General features: G+C 45.7%; 5 protein-coding genes across 6 annotated transcripts; 2 read left to right on the top strand and 3 right to left on the bottom strand.

Annotated features, from left to right (window-relative positions):
* The first annotated feature begins 985 nt into the window (after positions 1-985).
* On the top strand, positions 986-7,052 carry LOC109773590 (probable transcription factor GLK2). Its single transcript, XM_020332288.4, has 6 exons — positions 986-2,112; positions 3,067-3,210; positions 5,309-5,686; positions 5,817-5,885; positions 5,992-6,126; positions 6,495-7,052. Exons 1-6 carry the CDS (start codon positions 1,498-1,500, stop codon positions 6,663-6,665), a joined length of 1,512 nt encoding a protein of 503 aa, XP_020187877.1. The 5' UTR covers positions 986-1,497; the 3' UTR covers positions 6,666-7,052.
* Positions 7,053-7,538: 486 nt separating this feature from the next.
* On the bottom strand, positions 7,539-16,455 carry LOC109773575 (uncharacterized). Its single transcript, XM_020332270.2, has 17 exons — positions 16,190-16,455; positions 15,224-15,313; positions 15,030-15,141; positions 13,680-13,707; positions 13,490-13,588; positions 12,894-12,963; positions 12,770-12,804; positions 12,606-12,680; positions 12,430-12,525; positions 12,187-12,250; positions 10,669-10,722; positions 10,423-10,508; positions 9,409-9,469; positions 9,261-9,325; positions 8,709-8,814; positions 8,057-8,145; positions 7,539-7,951 (listed from the first exon to the last, which is right to left on the bottom strand). Exons 1-17 carry the CDS (start codon positions 16,253-16,255, stop codon positions 7,789-7,791), a joined length of 1,359 nt encoding a protein of 452 aa, XP_020187859.1. The 5' UTR covers positions 16,256-16,455; the 3' UTR covers positions 7,539-7,788.
* Positions 16,456-16,531: 76 nt separating this feature from the next.
* LOC109773584 (protein NUCLEAR FUSION DEFECTIVE 6, mitochondrial) lies at positions 16,532-18,525 on the top strand. 2 transcript variants are annotated; one of them, XM_020332277.3, is made up of 4 exons: positions 16,532-16,796; positions 16,883-17,004; positions 17,474-17,510; positions 18,251-18,525. In XM_020332277.3, exons 1-3 carry the CDS (start codon positions 16,666-16,668, stop codon positions 17,491-17,493), a joined length of 273 nt encoding a protein of 90 aa, XP_020187866.1. In that variant the 5' UTR covers positions 16,532-16,665; the 3' UTR covers positions 17,494-17,510; positions 18,251-18,525. The 2 variants fall into 2 exon arrangements, with proteins under 2 accessions (XP_020187866.1, XP_020187870.1); XM_020332281.4 differs by lacking the exon at positions 17,474-17,510.
* A 178-nt stretch (positions 18,526-18,703) lies between these two features.
* On the bottom strand, positions 18,704-21,409 carry LOC109773593 (probable metal-nicotianamine transporter YSL1). The gene is made up of 4 exons (XM_045234733.2): positions 20,926-21,409; positions 20,489-20,834; positions 20,074-20,395; positions 18,704-19,969 (listed from the first exon to the last, which is right to left on the bottom strand). The coding sequence occupies exons 1-4, from the start codon at positions 21,317-21,319 to the stop codon at positions 18,833-18,835; spliced, it is 2,199 nt and encodes a 732-aa protein (XP_045090668.1). The 5' UTR covers positions 21,320-21,409; the 3' UTR covers positions 18,704-18,832.
* A 130-nt stretch (positions 21,410-21,539) lies between these two features.
* Positions 21,540-24,036, bottom strand: LOC109773566 (uncharacterized protein At4g28440). The gene is made up of 2 exons (XM_020332262.4): positions 23,664-24,036; positions 21,540-22,025 (listed from the first exon to the last, which is right to left on the bottom strand). Exons 1-2 carry the CDS (start codon positions 23,911-23,913, stop codon positions 21,838-21,840), a joined length of 438 nt encoding a protein of 145 aa, XP_020187851.1. The 5' UTR covers positions 23,914-24,036; the 3' UTR covers positions 21,540-21,837.
* Between the last annotated feature and the right edge of the window lie 2,294 nt (positions 24,037-26,330).

The raw sequence follows: 26,330 nt of genomic DNA, 5'->3' as shown, positions 1-26,330 counted from the left end.
CCGTTTGAGGGCCTTTGCTCCTTCGCAAGCTTGTATTGTATCTGCTAACGCCTGAACCTCACTCTAAAATGGTAAAACCTCTAAGTGCTTCAGTAATCTAAAGTCGGGCAAGGGAGGGAAACTTTTGGTCTATGGTGACATATACACCCTATAAGAAACAAAAATAGTAATTCAATAAGAAGTCAAATAATCTGAAAATATTTTTAAAATAAACTTGACCTTACATTGTACTCCCTCCGTCCCATAATATAAGAACGTTTTTTACACTACACTAGCGTCAAAAACGTTCTTATATTATAGGACAGAGGGAGTAGTTGTGAGAAAATTTTCACAAAAAGAAAAGCCCCCTTTGACTTCTTTTCACAAAAAGATAAATTTTTGGCCAAAATAGTGTGAATAGTGACTTATAATAGCAAATAAATTTTGTCTTTTTCGCTATGAATTCAACGCTGGTTATTGTTCGTGGAAATTTATAAACTAGTGCAAAAGTAAGTCAAGTTTATTCTTAAAAAAACTTCCGAACTATTTTGACTTTTTGCTTAATTATTAAAAAAAATCCCATATAAGGTGTATATACTATATACAACCATGAACCAAAGTGTATTTCCTGTCGGGCAAGCTGCTTTTTAACGAAAAAGAACAAGATAAAGTTTTTGGAGAGGGTTTTTTCCCCTCAAGTTTCCAACAAGGGTCATTTTCTGCCAACTTCTGTTAAATCTTCCTCAATTGAAACCCCCAAATCGCAACCCACCAGAATAATACCGTTACCGTACTTAACAATGATGAGTAGCAATAAGTTATGTAGTGCTAGAATATAGTGGACGACAAATCCGCCAGCACCATGACATGCATGACAACAGAGAATTATTTCCGAGTCAAATTCAGTAGGCAGGTCACTGAGATAAGGTGAAGCAGATAAACACTCGGAGTCTTGGTGTCATGCGCCATCCATGCATACAATTCGCTGGCAGTCGGTGTAAAATGTACAGAGCAGCGTGATGTGTGCGTGTGTGCTAGAGAGAGGAGGGGGAGGAACCCTATGACTATGAGAGAGAAAGGAGACACAGAGCGAGAGAGACCCTATAAAGGGGGGAGAGAGAAATCTCACGGAGGTTTGTGGTGGACATGCGTCCTCCTCGCTCCTCTAATACTCCCAAATCACCACCAAACTAGCTAGTCCATCCCATTGCTCTCAACCTCCTTCCACATCCCCCTCTCTCCTCCCTTCTTCCTCCTATCCATTGGAGATCTCCATTGGAGAGAGCTCTACCTGGCCTGCCTGCTGCTCATGCACTGCACTGCCGATCTTGCTACCACTCCAAGCCCAGGTTCATAGCCGACTGGCTATATAGCCCGTAGCTCCATATACCCACCGATCGAGATCGCTGCCATCGTCAAGTCGGCTGAGATTTAGAGTGGTGTTTGGTGCGAAGATTACTCCAAGTCAATTCCTTCCCGTCTCTGCCGATCCTGCGAGCTACGTACGGCGAGATTGGGATGCTTGAGGTGGTCACGCTGCAAAGCCCTAATCCGGCCGTCTTCAACCTCGGCGACCACCACCATGTCGATGTCGGGTTCCCGGAGGCCACCGTGGAGGAGGACGACTTCCTGCTGGACTACATCGACTTCAGCACGTGCGACATGCCCTTCTTCCACGTCGATGACGGCGACGACATCCTCCCCGACCTCGAGGTCGACCCGACCGAGCTCCTCGCCGAGTTCGCCGACGAGCCGGCGACGACGACGGTGCTGAGCCCGGCGGCAGAGCCGGCGCCAGACGGCTGCGAAACCCACCATGGCGACGAGGCGAAGACGGCCGTGGAAACGGAACTACCGGCAGAGATGTGCATGGAACTACCAGAAGGCAAGGGCGAGACGAAGGGGTTGTTGTCGTCGGAAGAGAAAGATGTGAAGCAGCACAACGACAACAAGAACAATAACAACGTGGGCGATGAGGTTTGCAGCGCGGTGACGACGGACGATTATTCCGCTGCGGTCGGGTGTGAGAACAGCAAGTCGTCGGCGTCGGCAGAGGGGCACAGCAAGATGACGTCGAAGCCCGCGTCGGCAGCCGCGGCGACCAAGAGCTCCCACGGCAGGCGGAAGGTGAAGGTACTGCCTGCATTCTCTCACTCACTAGCCCTAGCTCCATGGTATATGCATAATTAATTAAGCATGCTTAACCGCATGGGGTTGGGGAAAAAGAATGAAAGAAAGGGATAAACTCTATATCGTCCAATCGATCTGCACATCACGATTCGCTGCAGCTGCCCGTCTGGCGTAAACTCTGACATAATCTTTCTCACGATCGACAACATCTCCTGCGAGTCAGCAGGCATCAGATCTGACTGACCCAGGACCCAAGAAATCACGAGAGACCTAGCTGTAGCCTCGTAGCAGCACGAGGCATGGCCCTGGCCCTGCATGGTACAGCCGCGGCGAATCAGCAGCTCGTGATTGCCTCCGTCGCGAGGAGCTAGCTAGCACGAGCAGCTGATCGACTTTGACGCCCGCGCGCGGCTACTGCGTCGGTACGTACGTAGTTGAAAGTTGGGTAACATCATCAGTGGACAGGAGGCGCGTGGAGGGAGGTTTGCACCGAAATGCTGCTGCCGCGCGCGGCAATGAATAGGCCATGGAAATCCCCGTGCAGGCAGCTTTTTGGGACGACGGGCGGATAGGATAGATCTCAATCGGCCGGCAGGGAAAGAGAGAGGGCGAGTGTCACGGGAAGCGCACGGTAACAGTGGCATACACACACAGCAGCAGCAAACAGTGTGGCTATAGCTGCTCTTTGCCCCTTTATTTCAGTGCAGGTTTTCACACACGCGGCGCCTATGAAAAGTCTTGTCTGTGATCTCTCCTGCCTATACGTACGTGCGTGCGTGTACGTCTCTCTGTTACTAGCTAGTTCTAGGGTAAGCAAGCTCATAGGAAAGTAGTTCCATTTAGTGCCCTGAATCTTCTGAAGCATGTAAATGATGTTCTTTGATTAATACAATTCGTGCTTATTATATATGGCTGGTGATTCATTAATTAAAGAAACAAACGATGAATGAATGGCAGGTGGACTGGACGCCGGAGTTGCACCGGCGGTTCGTGCAGGCGGTGGAGCAGCTGGGGCTGGACAAGGCGGTGCCGTCGCGGATCCTGGAGCTCATGGGCAACGAGTACCGCCTCACGCGCCACAACATCGCCAGCCATCTCCAGGTGCGTCTCTTTCCATGCATTATTTTTGTAAATTAATTACAGTTTTACTAAAGCACGACTAGATCTGCCATAAGCAGTGCACACATAAGTCTTATGTCGAGTCGTCAGCCGAGTTTTAAATTCGGACGGACGCGGTGCCTGCCACTGCTAGCGCTAAGACAAACACGAGCATGTACACACATGCACTCCGTCCATCTCCAGCTCCAGGCAGCATAGTCAGATCTGGCCGTCTGGGCAACATATGTACTCCCTCCGTCTCATAATATAAAAACGTTTTTTACACTGTAGTGTTAAAAACGTTCTTACATTATAGGAAAGAGGAAGTACGTCTGTGCCTGCCCATATCCATATGCATTATCGCCATACGTTGTCCAGGCACGGATGGCGTCGCAACCGCCAGTCCCAGTCCCTCACGGCCTCGTGTACATTATTACAGCATTATTATTATCGCTACGTATACGTACGTACCGACGCACTGTACTACAGTACGCCATATGCATGGCATGCATGCATGTGACCCCATGCGTGAATCATGCAAGTCCTTGGCAGCGCTTTCACAAACACATGCATGCAGACGCGGGGTGTCAAAAGTGAAACCACTCGCTCATTCATTCAAACAAAAATTATCCAGTACGCCATGCTCATGCATGCATGCGTTTCCGTTTGGATATTCCACTGCCCAAACCGTGCAACGGGGAGGCGCCAATGTAAGCAGCGCAGGGGGGCACCACCACGCCGTACGGGTGACCACTGCCCACACCACACGGATTGAGGGAGGGAGGCCCCGGCCGGTCCTGCCCTAGTCAGCGCGGGCGCGTGCCATGTCGCCCGATGCTGGCCGGGTTTCGTTCCTCACCGCCGTAGCGCCCGTCCGTGCATGCAGGTACTACTCCCACTCCCCGCGGCCCGGTCCTGGACGCCCGTTTTCTAGCGAGATGGCCATATCCTCCCATGAATTCCCGTGCGCGCGCGTCCCGCTTTGGCGCCAGGCGACACAGATCCAGATCTCGGCAATCTGTTCTTGCTCCCTTTAGTTTTAACGATCTAAAACGTCTTATATTGGTTTACGGAGAGAATACCTTTCTGTAAATTGCCTACAACTGTATATATAAGTTCTTCCACCTCATAAAATAATTATTAGATGGCTAGCTGAGCATTGCATTGATATACATTTTAGTGAACCAGTGAGGTACAGTGGATTAATTGTGATGGTCCAACTTTTTCAATCTAAGTTTTGTGGTATTTTTTCAGTTTAGCTAACAGACCAAACACGACAACATTTGAACCACAAACTACACCTTAACATTTGTATGATCCTGTAAACATGGCAACAGTAACTAAAAAGTGGAGGCTTATCCGAAAATGAAATCAAGGGGTGAGTAAAATGATCTATATATGATTTGTAAGAGTGTCTACTTTTCTGAAGACCGTTATTCTGTATCTGCTCCTCACAGTAGAAAGAACCGTATGGGGAAAAATGGAGTATTTATTTGGCTGAGGAATTCCTATTTCTGAGTCAAAAACTCGAAAATGATTTCTAATCGACTGAAACGACATTATGGTTACAATTTTGTAACTGAGCATCTGCAGCTTTTACATCTAAGGCCTTCTTCGGTTCATATATAGGATAAGAATAGAAAACCCATAGGAAGTAAGATAAATGATTGGTTCCTATTCTACATAGGAACAGGAATTCATTTCTACTTCCTCCGTCCCATAAGGTAAGACGTTTTTGCAAATTAGGTTAGCTTGCAAAAACATCTTACAATATGGGACGGTGTGAGTACAAATCAAAAGGCCAAATAATTTTTCCTACAAAATTCCTATCCTTCAGAATTCCTTCAAAATTCATGTAAACCAAAAGAGGCTAGCTTAAAGTAGCACTTGATTGTTGTGTAATTTTAAATTCCATGATGTGTGGCTTGTTTGACTTTTTTGGGGGGATGGAGTGTGGCTTGTTCGACTTAAAATAACAATTATTAACACGGGCAAAAAAAGTAAAAGTATGAGGTTGCATTTGTGGTCGAAGACTCAAAGTTAATGCGGTTGCGTTTCAAACCGAAATTAATGCGTTTACATGCCCTCCGTGCAAGTGCAGAAGTACCGGTCACACAGGAAGCACCTGATGGCGAGGGAGGCGGAGGCGGCGAGCTGGACGCAGAAGCGGCAGATGTACGCGGCGGCCGGCGGGCCGAGGAAGGACGCGGCGGCGGGAGGCGGCCCGTGGGTCGTGCCGACGGTCGGGTTCCCGCCCCCGGGGACGATGCCGCCGCACGCGGGGATGGCGCACCACCCCGGCCAGCCGCCGCCGTTCTGCCGGCCGCTGCACGTGTGGGGCCATCCCACCGGCGTCGACGCGACGCTGCCGCTGTCACCGCCGTCCATGTTGCCCGTGTGGCCGCGGCACCTGGCGCCGCCGCCGGCGTGGGCGCACCAGCCGCCGGTGGACCCCGTCTACTGGCACCAGCAGTACAACGTGCGTGCGCTACATTGCTCCGCCTCTGTCTCCCTCTTCTCGCGTTCACGTGACTAGGCTCTTTTGCTTTGCATGTTTGGCGGCATGCGTTCGTAATAACCGGTTGGCTTACCGTTTTCTCCTCGCTCAGGCTGCGAGGAAATGGGGCCCGCAGGCAGTGACACAGTGCGTTCCGCCGCCGATGCCTCCTGCGGCCGTGGTAATTAAACTAGCTAGTACAGTATGAATTATTTGCCCAGTCGTTAACGTTGAAGCAGCTGTGGTGATTGTCTAGCTAATATCGTGACCTGTGTGTGCGCGTGCAGATGCAGAGGTTTGCTGCGCCGCCGATGCCGGGGATGGTGCCGCATCCTATGTACAGACCGATCCCGCCGCCGCCGTCGCCGGTGCCGCAGAGCAATAAAGTCGCCGGCCTGCAGCTTCAGCTCGACGCCCACCCGGTAAGTACATAGGCACGGCTGATGGTTCCTAGCTCATTGATTTATACTGTACTTCTTTTAGATGAATTTATGCTGTACTTTTTATCCTGAAGAACGTGGCCCCCGTAATCCATGTGTTTCATTTCCACCTGGTATGTACACATGCACGGCAGATGGTTCCTAGTTCATTAATTTATATTGTAACTTTTGATCCTGAAGTCACACTGTAGTCGTACATGATGTTCCAATCCAAAGAAAAAACAAGCCGTGACCTTCAGCGAATTTTGGAGAACGTGGCCCTAAATCATGTGTTTCATTTCCACTATATATTTTTTACTTACCTATGGTTGCTAATTTCTGTTGCACGCATGGCATGTATATGTATGCAGTCCAAGGAGAGCATCGACGCAGCCATCGGAGACGTTTTAGTGAAGCCATGGCTGCCGCTTCCCCTGGGGCTCAAGCCCCCGTCGCTGGACAGCGTCATGTCGGAGCTGCACAAGCAAGGCATACCCAAGGTCCCGCCGGCGGCCACAACGAACTGCGACGGCGCCGCCTGAGAGTACGTACGTCTCAACCACCGCCGGCGCTGGAGCCATCATGCTGCTGCTTCCCCCCTCTCTGGGTGACACAACTCGTCGACAACTCGTCCGTCTGCACCTACGTGCATAGGTATGACTGATCGACCGGCCGGTCGGTCGACGTACGCGTGCGCGTGTAGATTAATACTCATAGTTATAATAATGTACTGTCCTGGGTGTGTCTGTATGAGTGCACTGACATGGATCTCTGGGTTTTTCCTCTCGTGTACGTGCGCGCTGTGCGCACACATGAGAGCCGCGTCTATATTGTTGGGATGGAACAACTTATATTATTGGACTGGTAAATGAATAACCAAGGATGCATGCATGCTCCGTGTGGAAATGCACTTGCATATTTCTGCGAAATTCCACACTTGCACATTTCTGCGAAATGTGAGAGACGTACTACTATTTATTAACACGACATATATAGGACAGAAACTCTGTATCTGTATGCAGAAACGAGCTTTTCGGTAATAATTTTTATAAGCTTCAAATGATGGATATCAAATGTGAAAAACGTATTACTAACACGTAAACTGTACCAGGAAATATGATGTGGGGGCAAAATATGTGACTAGCAAGCACATTTGGTGATCGATACAAACAAATTCAAGATGCGCACAACAAAAATATAGAAGCTCTGTATCTGTATGAGAAATAATCAGCAAACTCCCCATTGACAACGGAAACAACAGAGATAACAGAAAACAAGGAACGGGAAGAATCAGCCTTCACGTGTTCACTGACTTGAGTGCACCAAATGTCGCCATCTCGTCTAGGAGACAACGGACATGTAAACATAGCAGGTGCTGGCATAAAGGCATCCATGGAGAATAACACAGCGCACACTAGACTTTACAGCGATTGAATTACGAAGGTATGTTGAGCTTGCATTCCAGTGTCACAAACCAGCATCGCTGATAAAGTTTATTTTTTCCTTCTCAAATATAATCTGGTGTGTCGTCTAAGGTTTGCAAGTAACAAAATACTACTACTACACATAATAATAATATGATCCCAACTTGCCATCACTCACACTCGACCAAAAATAATACGCCAGAATACCACTTTGTTTGGCCTCGCCATGGTCAGATCCACCCTACTCAACTTCTGTGATGAGCCTTCTCTTCCTGAAGGGCTGCATAGTCCTGCTCCCTGGAGCACTGTGCGCTCGCCTTCTTTCTTCTTTCCGGCTTTCTGCATCAATCATGGCGCGCCTTATCTTGCCTGCCTTGTAGATTGGCTTAGGCAAGTGCCTATGTCTGCAACAACACATCATCAATGCAGCATCAGCAGAATGATGGTAAACGAAAACAAAATGCTCCATGAAGTTGAAACACTTCTCAGGACAAGAAATGGTAGCTTACTTGTCAATCCGCCTGATTTCGGGAAGGTGATTATACCGTGCCTTGACAGCATCTAGATATTCTTGCTTTTTGCGTTCCCTTGGAAGAATCTGCAGAAAATATTTGTTGAAACATCTTATACATAATAGAAGGCCTTAAACACACGAGTAGATGAAAATTGAAAAATCAACAATGCTTGTGTCGCTTATTGCCAATAACCGACTAACAAGTGAGGCCATTAGGACCTTTGTCCATGAGCCCCAAAAGCAAAATGCTAAGTGTCAAAGAACAAGGCAAACCCATACCTTCATGAACCATTATCAAGTTTCAATCAGAAAAGTCTTTACCCGCTAGCCTAGCTAAGCATTTTTTAACCCATAACTGAATCTCAAAAACAAAACAGCTAATTGCGATGTCTTGAAGGTCACTAATATGCTCACATTTACTACTGATTCTCTGGCATTCTTAATTAAGTACATCATTTGTGTCTGGTCATGGAATATGATGTTGCTAAACAGAAGGAATAAGAGGATGTCAACAACAGGCGTTTATTGTTATGCTACTTCATTGGGCATCCATGTGAGCTCAATCACATGGCATGGAACTGAAGCAAGTAGTAAACATGCGAGACAGCAACAACTGGCAAACACCGGATGGCAGTAAGAAAACTTACAACTCCCAATTGTTCTGAAGCTTTGGACTTCCACAGTCGAAGATTTGTATCATCACTGCCAGAAACTAGATAGGTCCCATCATATGTGTATTTCACACAAAACACCCTGCCAAGGTAAGGGTAAACTGGTTACAACAGAACAAAAAGTCCATAAAACCAAGTTGTTAAAGATAAACATGGGGTCTGAAATTAAGATGGCTAACGGTAAAAACCGGTAATATATAAATGCACATGTATCAGAACTGGTGTATTCATGCTGATCCCAAGAACCATGGTTATATGGCTGCGCATCTGGTTGAAATGGAATTCTCAAACCTTCATACGTCTCAACAGAACAACATATTCAACTGTAAAACTGGTTGAACTGAAAAGACTATTCTGAACACTCAAAAGATATAGACAAAAACTGATCTGACACTAAATTGATCTGGTTGGTATCCGATAGCAGAACAGGCTTGAGGGGTAAAAGTTGGGAACCATACTAAATTTTGGGCTTAAGATCAGGTAGACAAACTAAGCAAGGAAGAGCGAAAATAAATAATAGAAACAAACCTTTGCATCCTCTTAGTATGGTATATCTCCCTGCTATGATCACCATTATAATTGAAGATTCGTACCTACAAAAGCAGTAAAAAAAATTGTGAAAAATCACATATGCATGGTTACAGTGTGAACTTGGATCTACAAAAGTGGCACGTACCGTTCTATCGTAGGAACCAGTAACAAATTCCCGTCCTGTTGGGTTGTAATCAACATCCATCCTGACAACTCAACTCATGTAAGAATTGACTTCCAAAAATCAAAAGAAAAAGAATACTGTATGTTGCCAATGGACTTGATGCAGAACTACATGAAATGATAGCTTTCAGGTGTACATTGTATAATGCAAGGCAGGAACTGCATATCTCAGTGAGTTCAATGACACATAGACGCTACAATGAAATAGCACCCCATGCATAAAATCCTTATTGCAGCTTCAGTTTTGTTGATGTATCCTAGAACTTGTCCGTGTGCTATTCGTATTGACAAGAGATACTTATTGAATAAACTATTTCATTTCCTTTTTACTTTTGGATTTTTTATTTGATTTGGCATTATTCAACAATAAAAAAAGAAAAATTTCGACAAATTCCTTTTTCTTAATTATGTGATAATTATGAGAACCAATCCAACTATTTCTCGTCCCGGGGTTTCCACAATTGAAGAAAAAAGTACAGGTCGTATCGATCAAATTATTGGACCCGCGCTGGATGTCACTTTTCCCCCAGGCAATACAACATTTTTATTATTTGGCCAACCATCAGGAGATGCAAATACAAGGGGTACACTAATTACTAAGACTGAGGAAGTTGCAATTAATGCAAAAACAGCTAATTGGAAAGCAACAGTCATATTTCTAATCCTCCAAGCTACCATCAAATAAAGTTGACTACATATTTGATCCCTCACTTAACCAAAATTGTAAAAAAAATACAAGTAGGAGGGGTTTAATCATGATACCATTGATTCATCTCTTTAATTAAAATTTATTACTTAAACCGCTTTTTTATTTGGATATGGCGGTGAGAAGACATATATGCTAGCACATGCACTTGACATAGAGATCTATATAATATTCACTCGTTTTCTCTACCAAGGGATTGACCTTTACAGACATCAATATTTTATACTTTAAACAGGACATTAGATATTTGTATTTCCAAATAATACTTACACTGCTGAAACATGACCCTTGTGAACAACCTTGGCTTCATTCAGCTTTCTAGCATCAAAAGAATAACAGTTTGTATCTTCGTTTGCCTAGTAACAAAAAGAATCAGGACGGAAGTTCTTAGCTATGCAAAAGCTCAAATTTTAAACGAAAATTCATATATCTTCCAGTCTGGAACAGTATCATATAAGTTCCTTCATTAGCGCAAGCATATAACAAGAACAAAAATGTTTGACATTTCAATCTTACAGCAGTGAAGTTCATGGGCTCCCTAGGGTTCCAGCATAATGAATTGCACCTTGTCTGCATAAAAAAAATACATTAGCATCTCCAACTCTCTATAGCTCAGTGGTTACTGAGATAGAGCTGAAAAGCAACAAATATTCAGCAAGGTGCCCAAATAATTAGAAGAGCATTAAAAATAACTAAGTTAGTATGATGAACGAGAACATGCAAATTTCGACTGATCAAATATGGTTGACATTACAAAAAATTAAATTAGTTGGCAGAAGATGGTGCTAGATCTATATTTTGGACACTGTTGGCCTGATCAAAATGGTTACTTTTAGGGATAATAAATTCCAGAACAAAAGATAGGCATAAGATTCTGAAATGGGTTGGTTTAAAAGGTCCTGAAAATATGAAATGTTCATGCGAAAAGACTCTAATGAGTTGGCATGCCAGATGATTGCAGAAGAATAAATAGAGATCAATGAATTTGAAGATACTCCTCAGAACTGTGTTTACAAGATCACATGTTGATATTGAGGGTGACATTAATGTGTCCGCAGAAGACAGGAAGGATTAATTCAGAAGTGCAAAATTGCGACTAAAAAGATGTGTCAACAGATTTTAAATGTACAGGAGAAGAATATATCCAAGACCTTGCAAGGACCTCTTAGTCTCTTACAATTTAGTCCATATGAAATGACACATAACCATTTCTCCTGAAGAGCGGATATCTCTATGTGTCCTGTAAATGCACCGTCCATTGTTCTTTCTTCCAACCCGCCAGAAACTGACTAGTTTTAAGGTGGTTCCCGCAAAGTGTTTGTTTATTTTCGATATTCTTTGTACTTCTCTATTTTAACTACCGTAGATTTATATTCCTCACTCTTTGTTAGGACCGTAATTACCTCACTCCCAGTGGGATATGGACCCAGCATACATCATCATCAGGTAATGCATTATTCAGAGCTCACTTTGGATCTTTTTAGACGCGTGTATTAGGCCCATTCCCTTCATAGACAATTAATAGCAGAATAATACATCAACTTGAAACTTGTTGATGTAGGCTTAAGAGTTCTAAATCTTGGTTACACACACCAAAAATAGGGAAGGGAGGCATGTGAAATCTTTCTAAGCAAGCATACTTTTTTTTAACACTGTATTATCGGTGCTTGGGTTTTTAAGGTAAACTCAAATTTAAGCAATACCATTACCAAGATCTCAACAGGATCTTATTCTCAATTTAATTTTGTCATGAAGCATCATGCGATAGTGAACTAAAACTAACACAGCCCACTATCATATGGTAATTTTTTGTTGGTCTTTCTCACTTATACTTTATGTTCCGTTCGGTGATGAACAAATGCTGATGTACTTTGCATGGGGAATCAGAACGAGACGGTAGGCATTATGTGCACAGCATATGAGAACAAAGCAAATGTTCTATGTGCATCAAAGTCTCATAATGTTAGCATGCTCTATCTATTTTGAATTTTCTAGGTATTACAAGCATCCACAAATAAAGAGAATTCAACAAACCTTCATGATTAACTTTCTAGCTGGGGATGACATGCGCAGGTCAAAAAGTGTTAAACTCCGATCACTGCAAAAAAAATGCAATCCTATTTTAGTAGGAAAAGGAAGTTTTAATGAGAGCAAAATATCAGATTACAACATTCATCATAGAAAATTAACATTGAAAGCAACAAATACTGGAATTTTAGGGGAAATTAAAGAATAATCAACTAGAGACAAAATATGTTGTACACAATCTAAAATTACCTAGATGATGTAAGTAAAACATCAGGTTCTCCAGGATTAAACCGCACAGAAAGAACTGTATCTTTACCCCATTCAAAGGTATTTATTGGCTCCGACCTACACAAATGAAATTAGCATTGGTGGTGGTAGAAGAAAGAGACACAAAATGCTGGGGAAAAGGCTATCAGATATTATACCTGTTATGGTCCCATATATCTACCTGAGCACCTACAGTTGCGAAAACATTACGATCCCACTGGTGGTCAACACCCCTAAAATTCATCAGAAGAGAAATGGTCCGTTCAGCAAAGAAGATGAGAGGAATCTGGAAGAAGTCAGAGCAGTGCAACAGTGCTCTCACCAAAATGCATGCTTCCATGTATAGACTGCTGACGGCTGTAAACCACATTGGCAAAGTAAGGAAATGAGATGTCATACAACATAGATAGTGCAAAATAAATGTAATGCATCCCTTCAGTGCACACCTGGGAAGCATCTCCAATAGCATCATTAGAGTCCATCATCTTACGCATAGGATCTTTCCAGAGTCGAACACTGCAATCGATAGATGGATAAGTGCATAGTAAGATCACAGACACAGATACATATTCACAAATGCACTTCTGTATTTTACACTTTAAAGAAGTAGACTTTGATGAAGTGAAGTTTAATTATTATTTTCAAAACCGGTTTGAAATGGTTTACCGCAACTTTTTGCCTGTGTAATGCATAAGTCATTATGCCACTGGAATTGCTCTTAAACTAAAGCTGCGTCAATTAATTTGGATCGGAGGGAGTAACTTATTTTAGAAGGGCTGCTATTTGTGCTTAATGGGGCTTAATCTTGCGGAAATTTTAAGATAAAGCTCAAGTCCTACACAAAATGCCTTACACATATATATTCAAGAAAGATAACAAACAGATCCTGGGACATGGTGATCATTAATACATCTGTGGGTTAGAGCCAACTTAATGCAAAACATAAGCAGCGAGAGAACACCTCAAGGGTTAAGTTGCATGGCTTGAATTGAAACTGTGTCTAATAAGCAAAAAAAGAAGTGGCACCCACAAGTTCACTTACGTGCAATCAACACCACAGGATACCAGAAGATCGCCATCGGTAGATGTTGCCAAACCTCTCACAGCACCCTGGTGTCCAGGGAACTGGCAGACTGTCTTCCTGTTTTTATTGTTGTACAGGAAATTAAAATAACAGTCACAAGTTGTAGTAAACAATTTAAACAGCTCAGTTGATATTTCATCGGCGGTACCTTGCAGCAATGTCCCATAGTCGAATATCTGCGAACAAAACAAAAGGCACAGTTTACCACTTCCGGTACAAATTTAAACTTGATCAGAAGATGAATAAGGTAATGCATAACTGAGACTTCTTGATTTTTTATGTAAATTTAAATAAATGAAGGGAAAACATCAGCTTCACTACTAGAAAGGTGCCTCGTTCTAATAAAATGGGGCAGGGGTAAACCCCTTTTCATCAAAAAAAATTACTAGAAAGGTTGAACCAAAAAATCGGTATCACATAGTGGCCAGATCACACACACTACTGAAGCGTAACAAATCAGATGTTACTTGCAAATGCACAATACAAGGGGGTTGGCAACCATGCGATAGTTTCACAAACAGGGGGGTTATATATTCACTAGAAACGGGTAAAATAATAAAGCAGTGCCAAAACATTCAAACAGTACTAACAAAATTATTATTACTCGAAGTTTGGCCACTCAAACTGATACTCTGTCGGTTCAAATAAACTGGCCGTTCTGGCCTTTCGGGTTATATGCAGCCAAAAATTACAAACTGCCTATCCACGTGCTCATGTACGTAGATTGGACACATGAAAACAATATGTGTAGGTCTTGAACAAGTACTTCCACTGTAATTAGGTTTTATAAATATATTCCAAAAAAAATTAGTGGTCAAATATGCATTTCAGGGCAATGCCAATTCCGAAAGCAACTTTTTTCTGCGAACTTGGGGGTATAGCATTAGATCTTCTTACTCTTTGAATCCTAAGTTAACTAAACAATTCAATCAATGACCCAATGTAACTAAACAAGTCCCAACACTACAATTGGCAGTAACATCAATGTGGCTACTCTGCCATTCACACGAACCATTCCCCTTCCAGATGTCAATTCTTGAGAACGCTACGATATTAAAAACACAATAATTTATTACGAATTTACCATTTTAGTGTGTTACCATCAGATACGATTGGATCACAATAGCACATAAATTGCAGATCACTAGAACTAGACGATACTCTTGATTGGTCTCACATAAAGTATTCTTAGCAACCCAGAGAAAATGCACACAAATGTTACAGGTCATATTTTAGATTTCACACGCAAAGTGAGTCTCGTGTTGATTGAGGCAAGAGTTCACTTTGAGCTCCATACGAGATTATAATGCATCCGGGCAAAAAAAATTCCAATATTTAGTGACCCCTGAGGTGCAAACTAAAAAGTAGAACAGCGAAATGTTGTATGTTATAATTTACTGCATTGAGCTTAGTAAGCTAGTTCGTTGAAAGAGCAAATAAAAATGCATTGAACACACTCAAGGAGAAAAAAGCACTAGTGCAGAAGTATGATAATTACCCCCATCCATCGAGCCAGAAAACATAGCTTTCACATAATTGGAGTTCTTCGCCATGCACGAAACAGCATCAATGTGACCATCCATTGCTCCAATAAACGGCCTGGCAAATATCTGAAATGGGGAGCAGCATAAGTCACATGAAAATATACAGTAAAAGTAAAACATAAATGCAGATAAGGAAGATGAGACGTACCTTCTCTAACTTTGCAGCATTAAGTGCTCGAGTGTACTCAACAGCTTTCTCTTGACTACGGAGTGCTGGATCATAATTGCGGAATACTTTCTGTTGGGAGTAACAAATGCAATAGAGATTGTCATTTGTTGGCAAAAAATATATATAATAAAAGGCCTAAGCAAGTGACCACACAAACTTGAACCTGGGGCAATTGCATCAACACTATATTGTGAATGTTTAAACTTGTATGGCAGCTACCATGCTAACACACCGCAGAAGTATTATTCGGTCGATACATGACCTAGATATCTGATGGCTACAAAATGTTGATTGGAGTGTCATGCCCACTTGAATCCTATAGGATTAGCAAGGAGCGTTTGATTTCACGGGAAAAGCAAAGGAATTGTAAAAAGAGGTTAGAATGGATGTTAGATTTCCTATGAAATGTGGTACAAAAGATTCCATTGGAAAAATTCCTATGGGATTCAATCCTATGAATCAAAGGACAAACGTAGGAAAATTTTCAAAGGATTTCAATCCTCCAAAAATCCTATAGAATTCCCTTGAATCAAAGGAGCCCTAGGAATTGAGATGGATGTCATCTCACTTCCTATGATTTTCTTATTCCTATAAAATTCCTATCCTATGAACCAAAGGAGGCCTAAGATGTTCCCCCAACCTGGCGAAAGGGGAACATAGCTCTAGCATAAGGGGATCAATTTGACCCCTCAAAACAACTCCACCGTTTTTGTTTTCGTTTTCAATTGAAAGGGGGCCTTGCCGATTTAACTAGATGAAATGATAGTATTACCAACATCTGCAATTGCACGCAAACACACTCCATGCGCAGGAAACAGTTCTCGCTTCTTATCCTACCATATCCTACACTACAGTATGAGTATGATGACTATACTGGATGCAAAACAACGAGTCGCAACGCGGGAGCACAATCAATAGAAATTACGAATGCAACGATGGCTTCACCTGCAGGTCCTGGCTGCGCTCGCGCGTGAAGTCGTCGGTCGAGCGCGATATCACCTTCACCCTCATCGTGACCGCCAATGCAGCGTGGCAGGGCACTCCACAAGGATACGCGGCAGAGGCGCGATGAATCCGTAGATGAAGGCGCGGGGCTAGGGTTTTGCGCCGAGCAAGCTTCTCCTCCTCTAAACCCTGGTTGCCGCCGCCGCCGCCGCCGTCGAGGGGAAACAAAAGGGAGAAGAGAAGGATGCTTCGAGGTAAAAGGTCGGCGGCCGTAGAACAACAGGATGAAACTGGGCTACCCTCAACGTTTATGAGCCCGTTGGGCCCATCTCACACAGCCCAAAAAGAAATGGACCGAGCAGATCTATGAAAGGCCCACATTGGTTCCTTCTGTTTGTGACCCGAGCGCAAGCTAGCCGGAAAGCGGAAACCGTCTCCACTCTTCCTCCTCCTCCCGTCTCACCAAGCCAGCCACGATGGCCGCCGCCGCCAGGTCGATGCTCCGCTCGTCCGCTTCTCTCCTCCGCGCTGCTCCGGCGAGGGCCTCTTCCTCTGCGGCGCGGCCGTCCCTTCGCCGCGCGTTGGGCGCGCCCCCTCGCCTCCTCAGGTACGACCTCGGCCACCAGTCGGCCATGCCCCCCTCAACTAGCCAGATGTGGACTGATGATTGTAACGGCGTTGTTCGTTGTGCAGGTCGCCCGTCGAGGCGAGCTTCTGCGTGGAGTCCCTGCTGCCGCTGCACAGCGCCACCGCCGCGGCGCGGATGACGTCTATGCTCGCCGTGCCTGGCCGAGGCCTCGGGTGGCTCACGGAAGGTGAAACTGAAACTACTCTCCCCTTCAAATGTGTTATTAATTCGTACATTAGTCTCCAAAAAATGTGTATATAAATTCATGTGTTACGGTGTAATTCAGACAAATGCACATATGTCAGTAGTGTTCCTATTGTCCCCAACAATCCAACTAAAGCTAAACGTTGTAGTAGCAGTAACCTGCCATAGTTGATCCCAGTGTGCATAAGAACATGGACTTGCACTACCTTAGTCTTGGTTAACATTGGTCCAAGCGTGCATAACGACTTCTCTGTAACATTCACCCAATTCCTTCAACACCTGGATCATACTATATGCATTTCAAACACAAATCAATAGATGCAATCCACAATTCTCTCTGGCCGTGTTTCCAGCATTTAGTTTCATGTTAACATCATTCTCCAGTCCTGTTTCTAGTCTTATTGACGAAAGAGACCCACTTTTCTGTTTTTCTTTTTATTTCTTTGTTGTAGGGAAAGACGAAACTAGATGAAGACCAACTTGGGAAAGGTGACCACTAAAATATCTCCCCATTTCGTTGAAATATGAGTAAATGTTATGTCCCTTACAATCTTAACCAACTACCAAACCTTGCTCCAGTATGTGTAGAAGTGCTGCCGTGCCAACTTACTGCTATATGAATCATAACTTTCTCTGGGACTCCCTACACCTTTTAAAACCATGCTTAACAATTGATAGATAATAATTACTAGACAAAACATAGGAATGATAATGGTTCCTATCATTGGAGGATTTCCTGTAAACTTAGTGACTGAGGCTCCTAATTCCCCCGGAAAGAATGAATATGTTCATATTTTAGTTACATGATCTACAATTTGTGCATTGGGGCGCAAAATAAAAAATGTTGATAGGTGTTACTAGTTATTGACTGGGGCAGTATTGAAGAGAACAAATTGAGAAAGAATCTAAAAGTTCTAAGCGGACAACTCGCTGAAACTTTGTGCCTTAAGTAGCGATTTTTTCACATAGTGTACTGTTTGAGCCCCCCCTAAATTGCAGGGCACTGTTTTTTAACATAGAGTATACAGTATTATAACGATTTATTTCCATAGGGAATTTTTATCTATTTGTTTTTTTCGTTCATATCGTAGAGAAACTGAATTTTTTTTACATTTGGCTATGAAGTACTATAAAACACCCTGGAAAAGTAGCATATGTAATGTTTTAATTTATACATTCTTCTTAAATTCGTATAACTATCGTGATGAGTTGTTATTGTTGGATAACAGCTGAAATTGATGGAGTATGATGCTGACCTGCCAACAGAGCCAGGAGATTACTAGTCTTTCAGGATGAGTTGACAAAGAAAGGAAGCATGCTTTTCTTTTTCTGTATGTGAACTACGATGAAATTTTTAATAAATGATGTTTGATATTGCTTAAACTTCAATTTCCCACCTTCATCTTCATTAACCAGAATCATTATGGTTATGTGATGAGAACCGTGCTAGGGGTGTAGAAGTTTGAATCGCTGGCAAAATGAATACTATGCTTGACCTTTCGTATCGGTTTGTTTGGTTTCTCAGCATGACCTGGTGATTAAAAGCCTGTTCCCTTTCTTTTACTGGCAATGTGGCTTTGGTGTCAAGCATATTTTGATCCTTTTAGTCTTCACTTATGAATCCCATTTATCTTGTACAACATCATTGTTTCAATAATGCTCCTACAGACACTGGAAAAATATTTACACAGGCAAAAAAGGCAAGTATGTGACTCAAGGAATTCACATGTGTAGCTGTGCACTAAATAACTTTATAACAATATGATCTGAAATCATTTACAAGCCATTTCTGTCAGTACTTGTCTGTATCATCATGAGGTAGTCACTTTGGGTAGGAACTGCTCCCGCATTAGCTTGGTCTGATGACTAGACAAGAACTTCATGCAGATGGGTGGCTCGATTTGGAAAAATGAAAGTAATGCTGATGGCAATGCCCAAAGTCCATCTCCACAGATCAAACCTGATGCTACTACAACTGCAAGCATATTTGCGTTTTTCTTATCTGTTTTCTTCCAGATAACTAACAGTAGACTCCCCAAGGCCATGTCTATTGCAATATTCGGTGCGATTAAGAATGGAATTGCCATAGCCATGGCGTTTGGAATGTAGTTACTTGCCTTCCATTTCTTTGCTTTGGCTACTGCTGATAGGCAATCCAAGCAAAAGGCCATAAGGAAGAAAGCTACACAAAACTCAATGGAGTGCTTTGGGAGTATCTTGGTTCCTTCAACACTTAAAACTGCGAGCCCACGGTATGCGGTGGCCAAGGGCGCCGAGAATGCCGATCCAGCTTCTCCCAAATGCTCTTTGCCGACAAGTTTTTCAAAGGACAGGAAGACAAGCGGGTTGATCAAGCAACCAAGTGCAGTCCCAATTGCTTGGCTTATGAACATGGACAGTGGTGAGGTGAGTGTCAGGTATCCAGTCTTGAAGTCATGCATGAGCTCAGCGGCATTACCAATGATCATCAACATGACACCACAGGCAGCAAGGCCGGCAATGGCGCCACCAGATGCTTCACCAACCCATGCCCCAACAAGGAATATAGCAAGCTTCGCGTAGACGGGTGCCAGGGACCAGTCACACAGTCCAGAAGCATATGAATTGCAGAATGCCAGGATGGGAGCGACAGCGTATAATAAGGCCACATGGTAATATCGGATCTGTGGGAAGATACGTGGAACGAAGATTGCTGAGACGGCTGCGAAGAGGATGTAGCCAGCAACCGAGACATAGCCCGACAGTCCTTCGTTCAGAAAGATCTTGTTCCTGCGATGCTCATCGTAGCTAAGAGCTGTTTGTTTATCTGAATTTCCATCTGCTGGTATGTTGGTACCGCCGGGATTCCGTTGCTGACGATTCTTGTGGAAGTGGTTGGCAGCCCTTATGGTGATTGAACCCAGTTGGAACAGACAATCCCCAAGCACCATCGATATGCCCATGGGCACCTGTTTCATGGAAGCAGCAAACATGGTCAGCGAAGTGCAAAGACTGAAACATCTGATAAGTACGAACCATGGTAAAGTTCAGACGGAATTCTGTCATCACTCACCTTGTATCCATTGATTCCCCTGAAATTTGTCGGCGAAGGATCGTTGTACCAGTCCCCTTTCTTGCTCTGGAGGGTTGGCCACAGGATGAAGGAGGTAATGATAGATCCGAAAAGCATGGAGAAGTTGATGAGGACAGGGCAGATCATGCCCACACCGACGAGACTTGCGGAGAAATCGAAGTAAAACTTCTGCTTATATGCCTTCAATCCGAACAAGGGAAAATCTTGGAAGCCGCAGCCGCTTCCTCCCGTGTAAACCCACTGGAAGGATGCCCACATGAAGCTCCCAACAATGGCTTTGGACATGGCCATCACTTGCTTCCTAAGGAGGGGAGGAGAGAAACCAATAATGTGGGTTAAGCTTACAAACGGCATAGTGAAGAACCAGCAGGTTACAAAATGGCATTGTGTTTACTTTGCTGTTGCGGCTCCCGCTGGTGTGTGGAAGCTGTTGACGATTCCGGCGATAGCTGAACCAGATGGATACATCAGTTTGTAGTCGAGTATCATGAGCTGCCAAACAATGGCGAAATGCCTCAGTTTTTTCATAACAAAGACATGGAAATGGTGGTGATTCTTGGTTGGAAATGGGTTCACCTTCCGCAGCGGGAGAGTGCAGAACAAGCTGGCAAAGGTGACGAGGCCGAGGAAGGCCACCACGTTCCCGGTGTGCAGCGTGTACACGTCCTTGCCGGTGCCGGTACCGCCGGCTGACTTCGCCACCGTCTCGGTCATCGCGAGCAGGTAGGTCGTGAAACCACCTGCAAATGGCAAATCACGGCCGCCGACTGAGCAAAAACCTGGTGGAAAATAGCGTGGGCGCGGCTGCGTGGACGGGCGGACGTACGGTACCGTAGAAGGAGAGGGTGGAGCAGGAGATGATGCAGGTCTGGAGGACGACGTTCTCCTGCCTGGTGAAGGGCTGGGAGGCGACGCCGAAGCGGGCCAGCAGCCGCGTCCACGACTTGATCACGAAGAACCCGAGGAGGCTGGCCACGATGTTGAACGTCGGGCCGACGCCGGCCGTCAGCCCGATCCGCATCGACATGAAGCTCAGCACGGCGCCCAGCACCGCGCTCACGGCCACCGACCGCGCCGTGACCTGCCGCCACCACGGCGGTGGCGGCTGCCCCACGAACGCCACCTCCACAGATGGCTCCTCGTCGCCATCCTGTCCGGCAGCGACGGCTGCTGCAATTTCTGCCTCCTCCGACCGTGGATGCCGGCGACCGGCCACGGGAGCCATGTTTGCCTGAGGCCTTGCCTCAGCCGCTAGTTTCGTTTTGAGCACGTTCGCCAAAAGTGTTGGCCTTGCTAGGCCTTCCCTTTTTTAACTGTCACCAACATAAGCATTGCTTTTTATAGCCGTAACATGTCTGGAACAGGAGATGACTTTTCTTTTACCGATTACAACGAAAATCCTGTTCGGGACACCGCAATATAACATCAACACAATGTAACAGCAATTCAACACAATATGTAATGGCAGTTCATTCCATTTGATCTCTAAAGCTCAGCACAACATGGCGCCACGCTGAGCTTGTTCCATTACAACAGCAATACAAGCAGTGCCAAGAGGAATCACAATCCAGTAAGATGCATGGAAAGCTCAGTTTGATCCATCGAACATTCTAGCTCAAGTGATACAATCTTGATCTTATCTACTACCACCATAAGAAATAAACAAGCTTACCAAAGGCTTGATAATATTCATTCATAGTGCTTCGTTTTTATGGCGGGAAAAGGGCAGGAAAACTTCAACAATTACTCAGCCACGTTAACCAGCTCGTACTCTACTTGCGACAAGTTGTTCTCTTCATTCACAGTAAAGCTGGCAGGTTCTGTAGCTTCTACCCGCCCCCACTTGTCCACCGCAAGCCTCATCGAAGCTTTGAACATGTCAATTTTAGCGTTGCGCAATATGGCTGTGGCACCAGCCTTCAACAGGTCAACTGCATAGTAGAGCATACCATCAGTCCATAGTACATGCATCATGAAATAGAATCCCCTATACTAAACAATGACCATGAGCAACTAAAAAGATGTATAAGATCTGAAAAATGGCATGAGTACAGGATTCCTAGCATGCATAACATCAAAAGGCAGTAGTGCTACTGCCGCTTATAACAGCCATTGGGTTGTGAGTTCTGACCATACAATTTAATTAACAGGTGAAAGAAGAGTCTGGTATGTCAGAAGGTAGTAGTGCTATATTAGGATGCTTTTCTCTGTGATGTATGGCATCAAAGGACAAAGAAACTTGTAATATCAATATGGTGTATCAGACTATGGTTTCCAGTTGAAGACATGGAGACAGAGGAAGATCTAGTATCAAAAATATTGTCAGATGTACTTCATGCATGTATGGTGAAATAATAGCTCAACTGGACACTGAAAAGAATGCATCACCTGCACATAGAAATATAGTACCCTCAAATAAACAATACCACAATACAAGATTGGAAAAGAGTGGTGTGCTGTTTCGGAAATTGGAAAAACAATATCAGGTCCAAGTCAATCCAACTGTGCAGATGGCCACTGGCCAGCAGAACTGTAGGATGCCAGGTAATGGTAGTGAACAACTTTTGTTTGGCGTGCAGCCTTTTTTAATCAACTATGCATCATTAAATTTGCTCTTTTGTTTTCATAATTACTTCAGGACAAAACCTAATCAATTTCCTGTACAGGCCAACAAACAACAAACAACAACAAAGCCTCTAGTCCCAAACAAGTTGGGGTAGGCTAGAGGTGAAACCCATAAGATCTCGTGGCCAACTCATGGTTCTGGCACATGGATAGCAAGCTTCCACGCACCCCTGTCCATGGCTAGTTCTTTGGTGATACTCCAATCCTTCAAATCTCTCTTTACGGACTCCTCCCATGTCAAGTTCGGTCTACCCCGACCTCTCTTGACATTAACAGCAAGCTTTAGCCGTCCACTATGCACTGGAGCTTCTGGAGGAATGCGCTGAATATGCCCAAACCATCTCAGACGATGTTGGGCAAGCTTCTCTTCAATAGGCACAGGCCAACAAAAACTGGTTTATTTTCAGCAGAGATGCTTGCCGATCCTTCATGTGTGTAAATTTTTAAGAAGCTATTGGATCAATTACTGGGCAGATGCAGATCGCCGCATTTTGTGGCAACGGGCCTGGCGGTTGTCTCAGGTCGTGCAGGAAGCGTTCACTAGGAACTTGTAATCTGATTCGCAACACTGGGAAATTGTAGTCCCTTGTACACACAAAGGCGCTTTCCCTTTCTGCTGTTTTGGCATCTGAAATGTACTACCTCCGTTCCAAAATACAATCCGTAGTTTGACTACTAAAATTTGTAATACCACCCATCCAGATAGCCATCTATTCATCATAAAACATATGGCCAGATGGCCTAAACTGTAAAACGAAGTGACAACCACAAGATTTACACCTCTTATCCTATCGTCGCCACTATTAAAGCTACACAAATTTAGAAGCACCTAACCATCATAGACTATTATCTACGAATCCAAACAGACTAGCGCCAGAAGACGGGTCCTAAGAAATCTACCAAAGGCACCATATGCCAAGGCCAAGGAGTGGCAACCCAATCACCTTGGTCGTTGCGGGCAGTAAAGATGATGGAGCCAGTCTCGTCGCCCACGAGGCACTCCGCGATGCGGGGGGCGCGGGCGGAGGAGGAGGCGGGCGCACCAGTGCGCACGCGGCCAGGGACGGGGTTGGCGCTGACGACCTTGACGATGAGGGTGTGGCCGTTGGTGCCCGGCTTGAGCTGGTCCACCTTGACGAACACCGGCTTCCTGAGCGCCGGCTTCTCGCCGCCCTGCGCCGCCGCCGTCGACATCGCCGGGGGTGGTGGGGTGGTTTTCGGATCGAGTCGTGCCTGGGTGGGGGTTTGCGGTTGCGGGGGTGGTTGGGAAACCCTAGAGTTTCGGTGGGGAGCTGGGAGTGGTGGTAGAGGGAGCAGACGGCAGTGAGGCTTGTTGTAGTGCGAGCTTCGGGCTGTAAGAGGAATTGGGCTGAGCCTGATCCATTAGAAGATAATGGGCTGCATAGTTTCAAATTGGCCTAAGTAAATGATCCAACAGCCACTCAAAAAAAAATGTAAATGATCCAACAGTTTTAAACGTTAGATCTAGAGGTAGGTGACAGAGATTATATGTTTCGATACAACATTGGACGAACGTGGCACCTTGGATCAGATGGTTGAACGGCTGATCTTATTTGGATGAGTGTTGCTATACACATGACAAATTTGGGACCGATGCATGGATGATCGTACGAGGCAGCGCCAACAGTACGCAGAAGGCAAAAGAAAAAGGCTGATGCTTAGAGATGTTGGTTCCTAAAGCAATTTCGTATTTGGACCCACACGAACTTGTGTTTTTTTTTGAGAAACCATGATTTGTAGATCACACCATGGTTTGGGTACACTCGTCGAGCATTACATTCCTGACACTCCTAGGGACGTCAGTGCCGGATCACGGGTTCCGGCAAAACCCTCAAGGTTCGAACACTGGGATGCGCACGAAGATCTCCTCCTACCGATCCACGTCCTAACTTCGCTAAGATCTCAAGGGGTAACTCAACGAACTCACAACACAAAGGACACAAGATTTATACTGATTCGGGCCACCGTTGTGGTGTAATACCCTACTCCAGTGTGGTGGTGGTGGATTGCCTGTCGGGCTGAGGATGAACAGTTACAACGGGAAGAACAACCTCCTGAGGTTGAGGTGTTCTTGTGCTCGGTGTGTGGCTGAGGATCGGCTAAAGATCCGATGCCTCCTACTGTGGTGGCTAGTCCTATTTATAGAGGCCCTGGTCATCTCCCCAAATATTGAGCGGGAAGGAAGCCAACAACGGCCAATTTGAAAGGGGACAACTAGTACAGCTTATCCTGACAAAAGCAGTCTTCGCCTGCAAAAGGCACTGGTGGTGACGCCGCCTTGGGCTCCATGGTGACCTTCGTCTTGCCGTCCTGCTGGTCTTGGTCTCGTTGCACCGATATGGAAACCTTTGCTTGACGCCTCGGTACTCCGCGCCTGCGCTTGCCTCCTTTGCACCAAAGGAGAAACAAGGACACTGTGCGCACTGGCGCCCGCCTGATCTCGATCGTCATGGCTCACGTCATGAGAACCTCGCGAGGTTTGCCTTGTCTTGAACTCTCCGCCCCTCGCGAGCCAACCTGGTGAGGCCGCCCCTGAGGGGGTCTTTTGTCGCCCGCCTCGCGAGGCTTGGCCCCTCGCGAGGGTCTTGAATGCCTTGTTGATGAAGATGGGCCGTGCGGGCCCGCTCGCAGAGCCACGCCGTGGGCCGTAGGCAGGCAAGTCTGGGGACCCCCGTTCCCAGAACGCCGACAGTAGCCCCCGGGCCCAAGGCGCGCTCGGGCTTGGCTTCGAGGCGAAGCCAAAGGTCAAGTGCGGAGCGCCACGGGCCCCAATAGCCTGCAGCCTTGGTCGACGCATGGCGGTTGATTGGACGTGGGCGTCTCCGCTTCCCCACGCTGCCTCGGCAACTGCCCGACTTGACAAGTCCATGCGACATGCAAGGAAAAACCATCATTACCTGTGATCGTGGGGGGCGTCGGTTGGCCTTCTCCTGCTATAAATGGGGAGGGGGCAGAGCCCCCGTCGCCCATCTCTTCCCATTCGCTTGCTTCTTCCTCCTTGCTCCATTGCTAGCAGCGGCACCAATGGCGCCGTCGAGGAGGTTCTCTGCCGCGGAGAAGGGGAAGGCCCCTCGCGAGGGGCCCGACTCCCCGGCGCCCAAGCATGGACGTGGTCGTCCCCGCAAGCACACCGCAACCCCCGCCGCGGCCCCACGTTCTCGTGGGTGGCGCCGCTGCGCGTGGCAGGGGTCGTTCTAGTCGTGGCAGCCCTGTTGATGAAGGGAGACGTGCCATGGTTGCACGGCCTCCCTGGCCGCACTTCCACTCGGCGGAGGTGCTGCCGGAGTTCGTCGTCTGGTCGGAGAACCCGGCCAGCAACTGGCTTCAGCTCCCGCGCTTCTTCGCCGACGAGCTGCCAGCCTCTGGTCATGGGCTCTAGCTGCAGGCGGACGGTTGCTGCAGCAGGGCTTCTTGGGTTGTGGTCGAGGTCTCCGTCGCGGGCAACATAGTTCTGGCCCGTGGTTGGCAGACGTTTGCCCGCGCGCGGCCTTTCAAGTACGACGGTGATGCGACCCTCTACGTGAGGGTGTTTGGGGAAGATGGTCGCCGCGCCGGGTGCTGCCCCGAGGTGAACGACGGCGAGGAGGTGC

Source organism: Aegilops tauschii, chromosome 3 (genome assembly GCF_002575655.3).
Source record: "Aegilops tauschii subsp. strangulata cultivar AL8/78 chromosome 3, Aet v6.0, whole genome shotgun sequence".
NCBI classification, from domain to species: Eukaryota; Viridiplantae; Streptophyta; class Magnoliopsida; order Poales; family Poaceae; genus Aegilops; species Aegilops tauschii.
The sequence above is the reverse complement of the archived record's forward strand: the minus strand, read 5'-3'. Positions and strand labels throughout refer to the sequence as shown.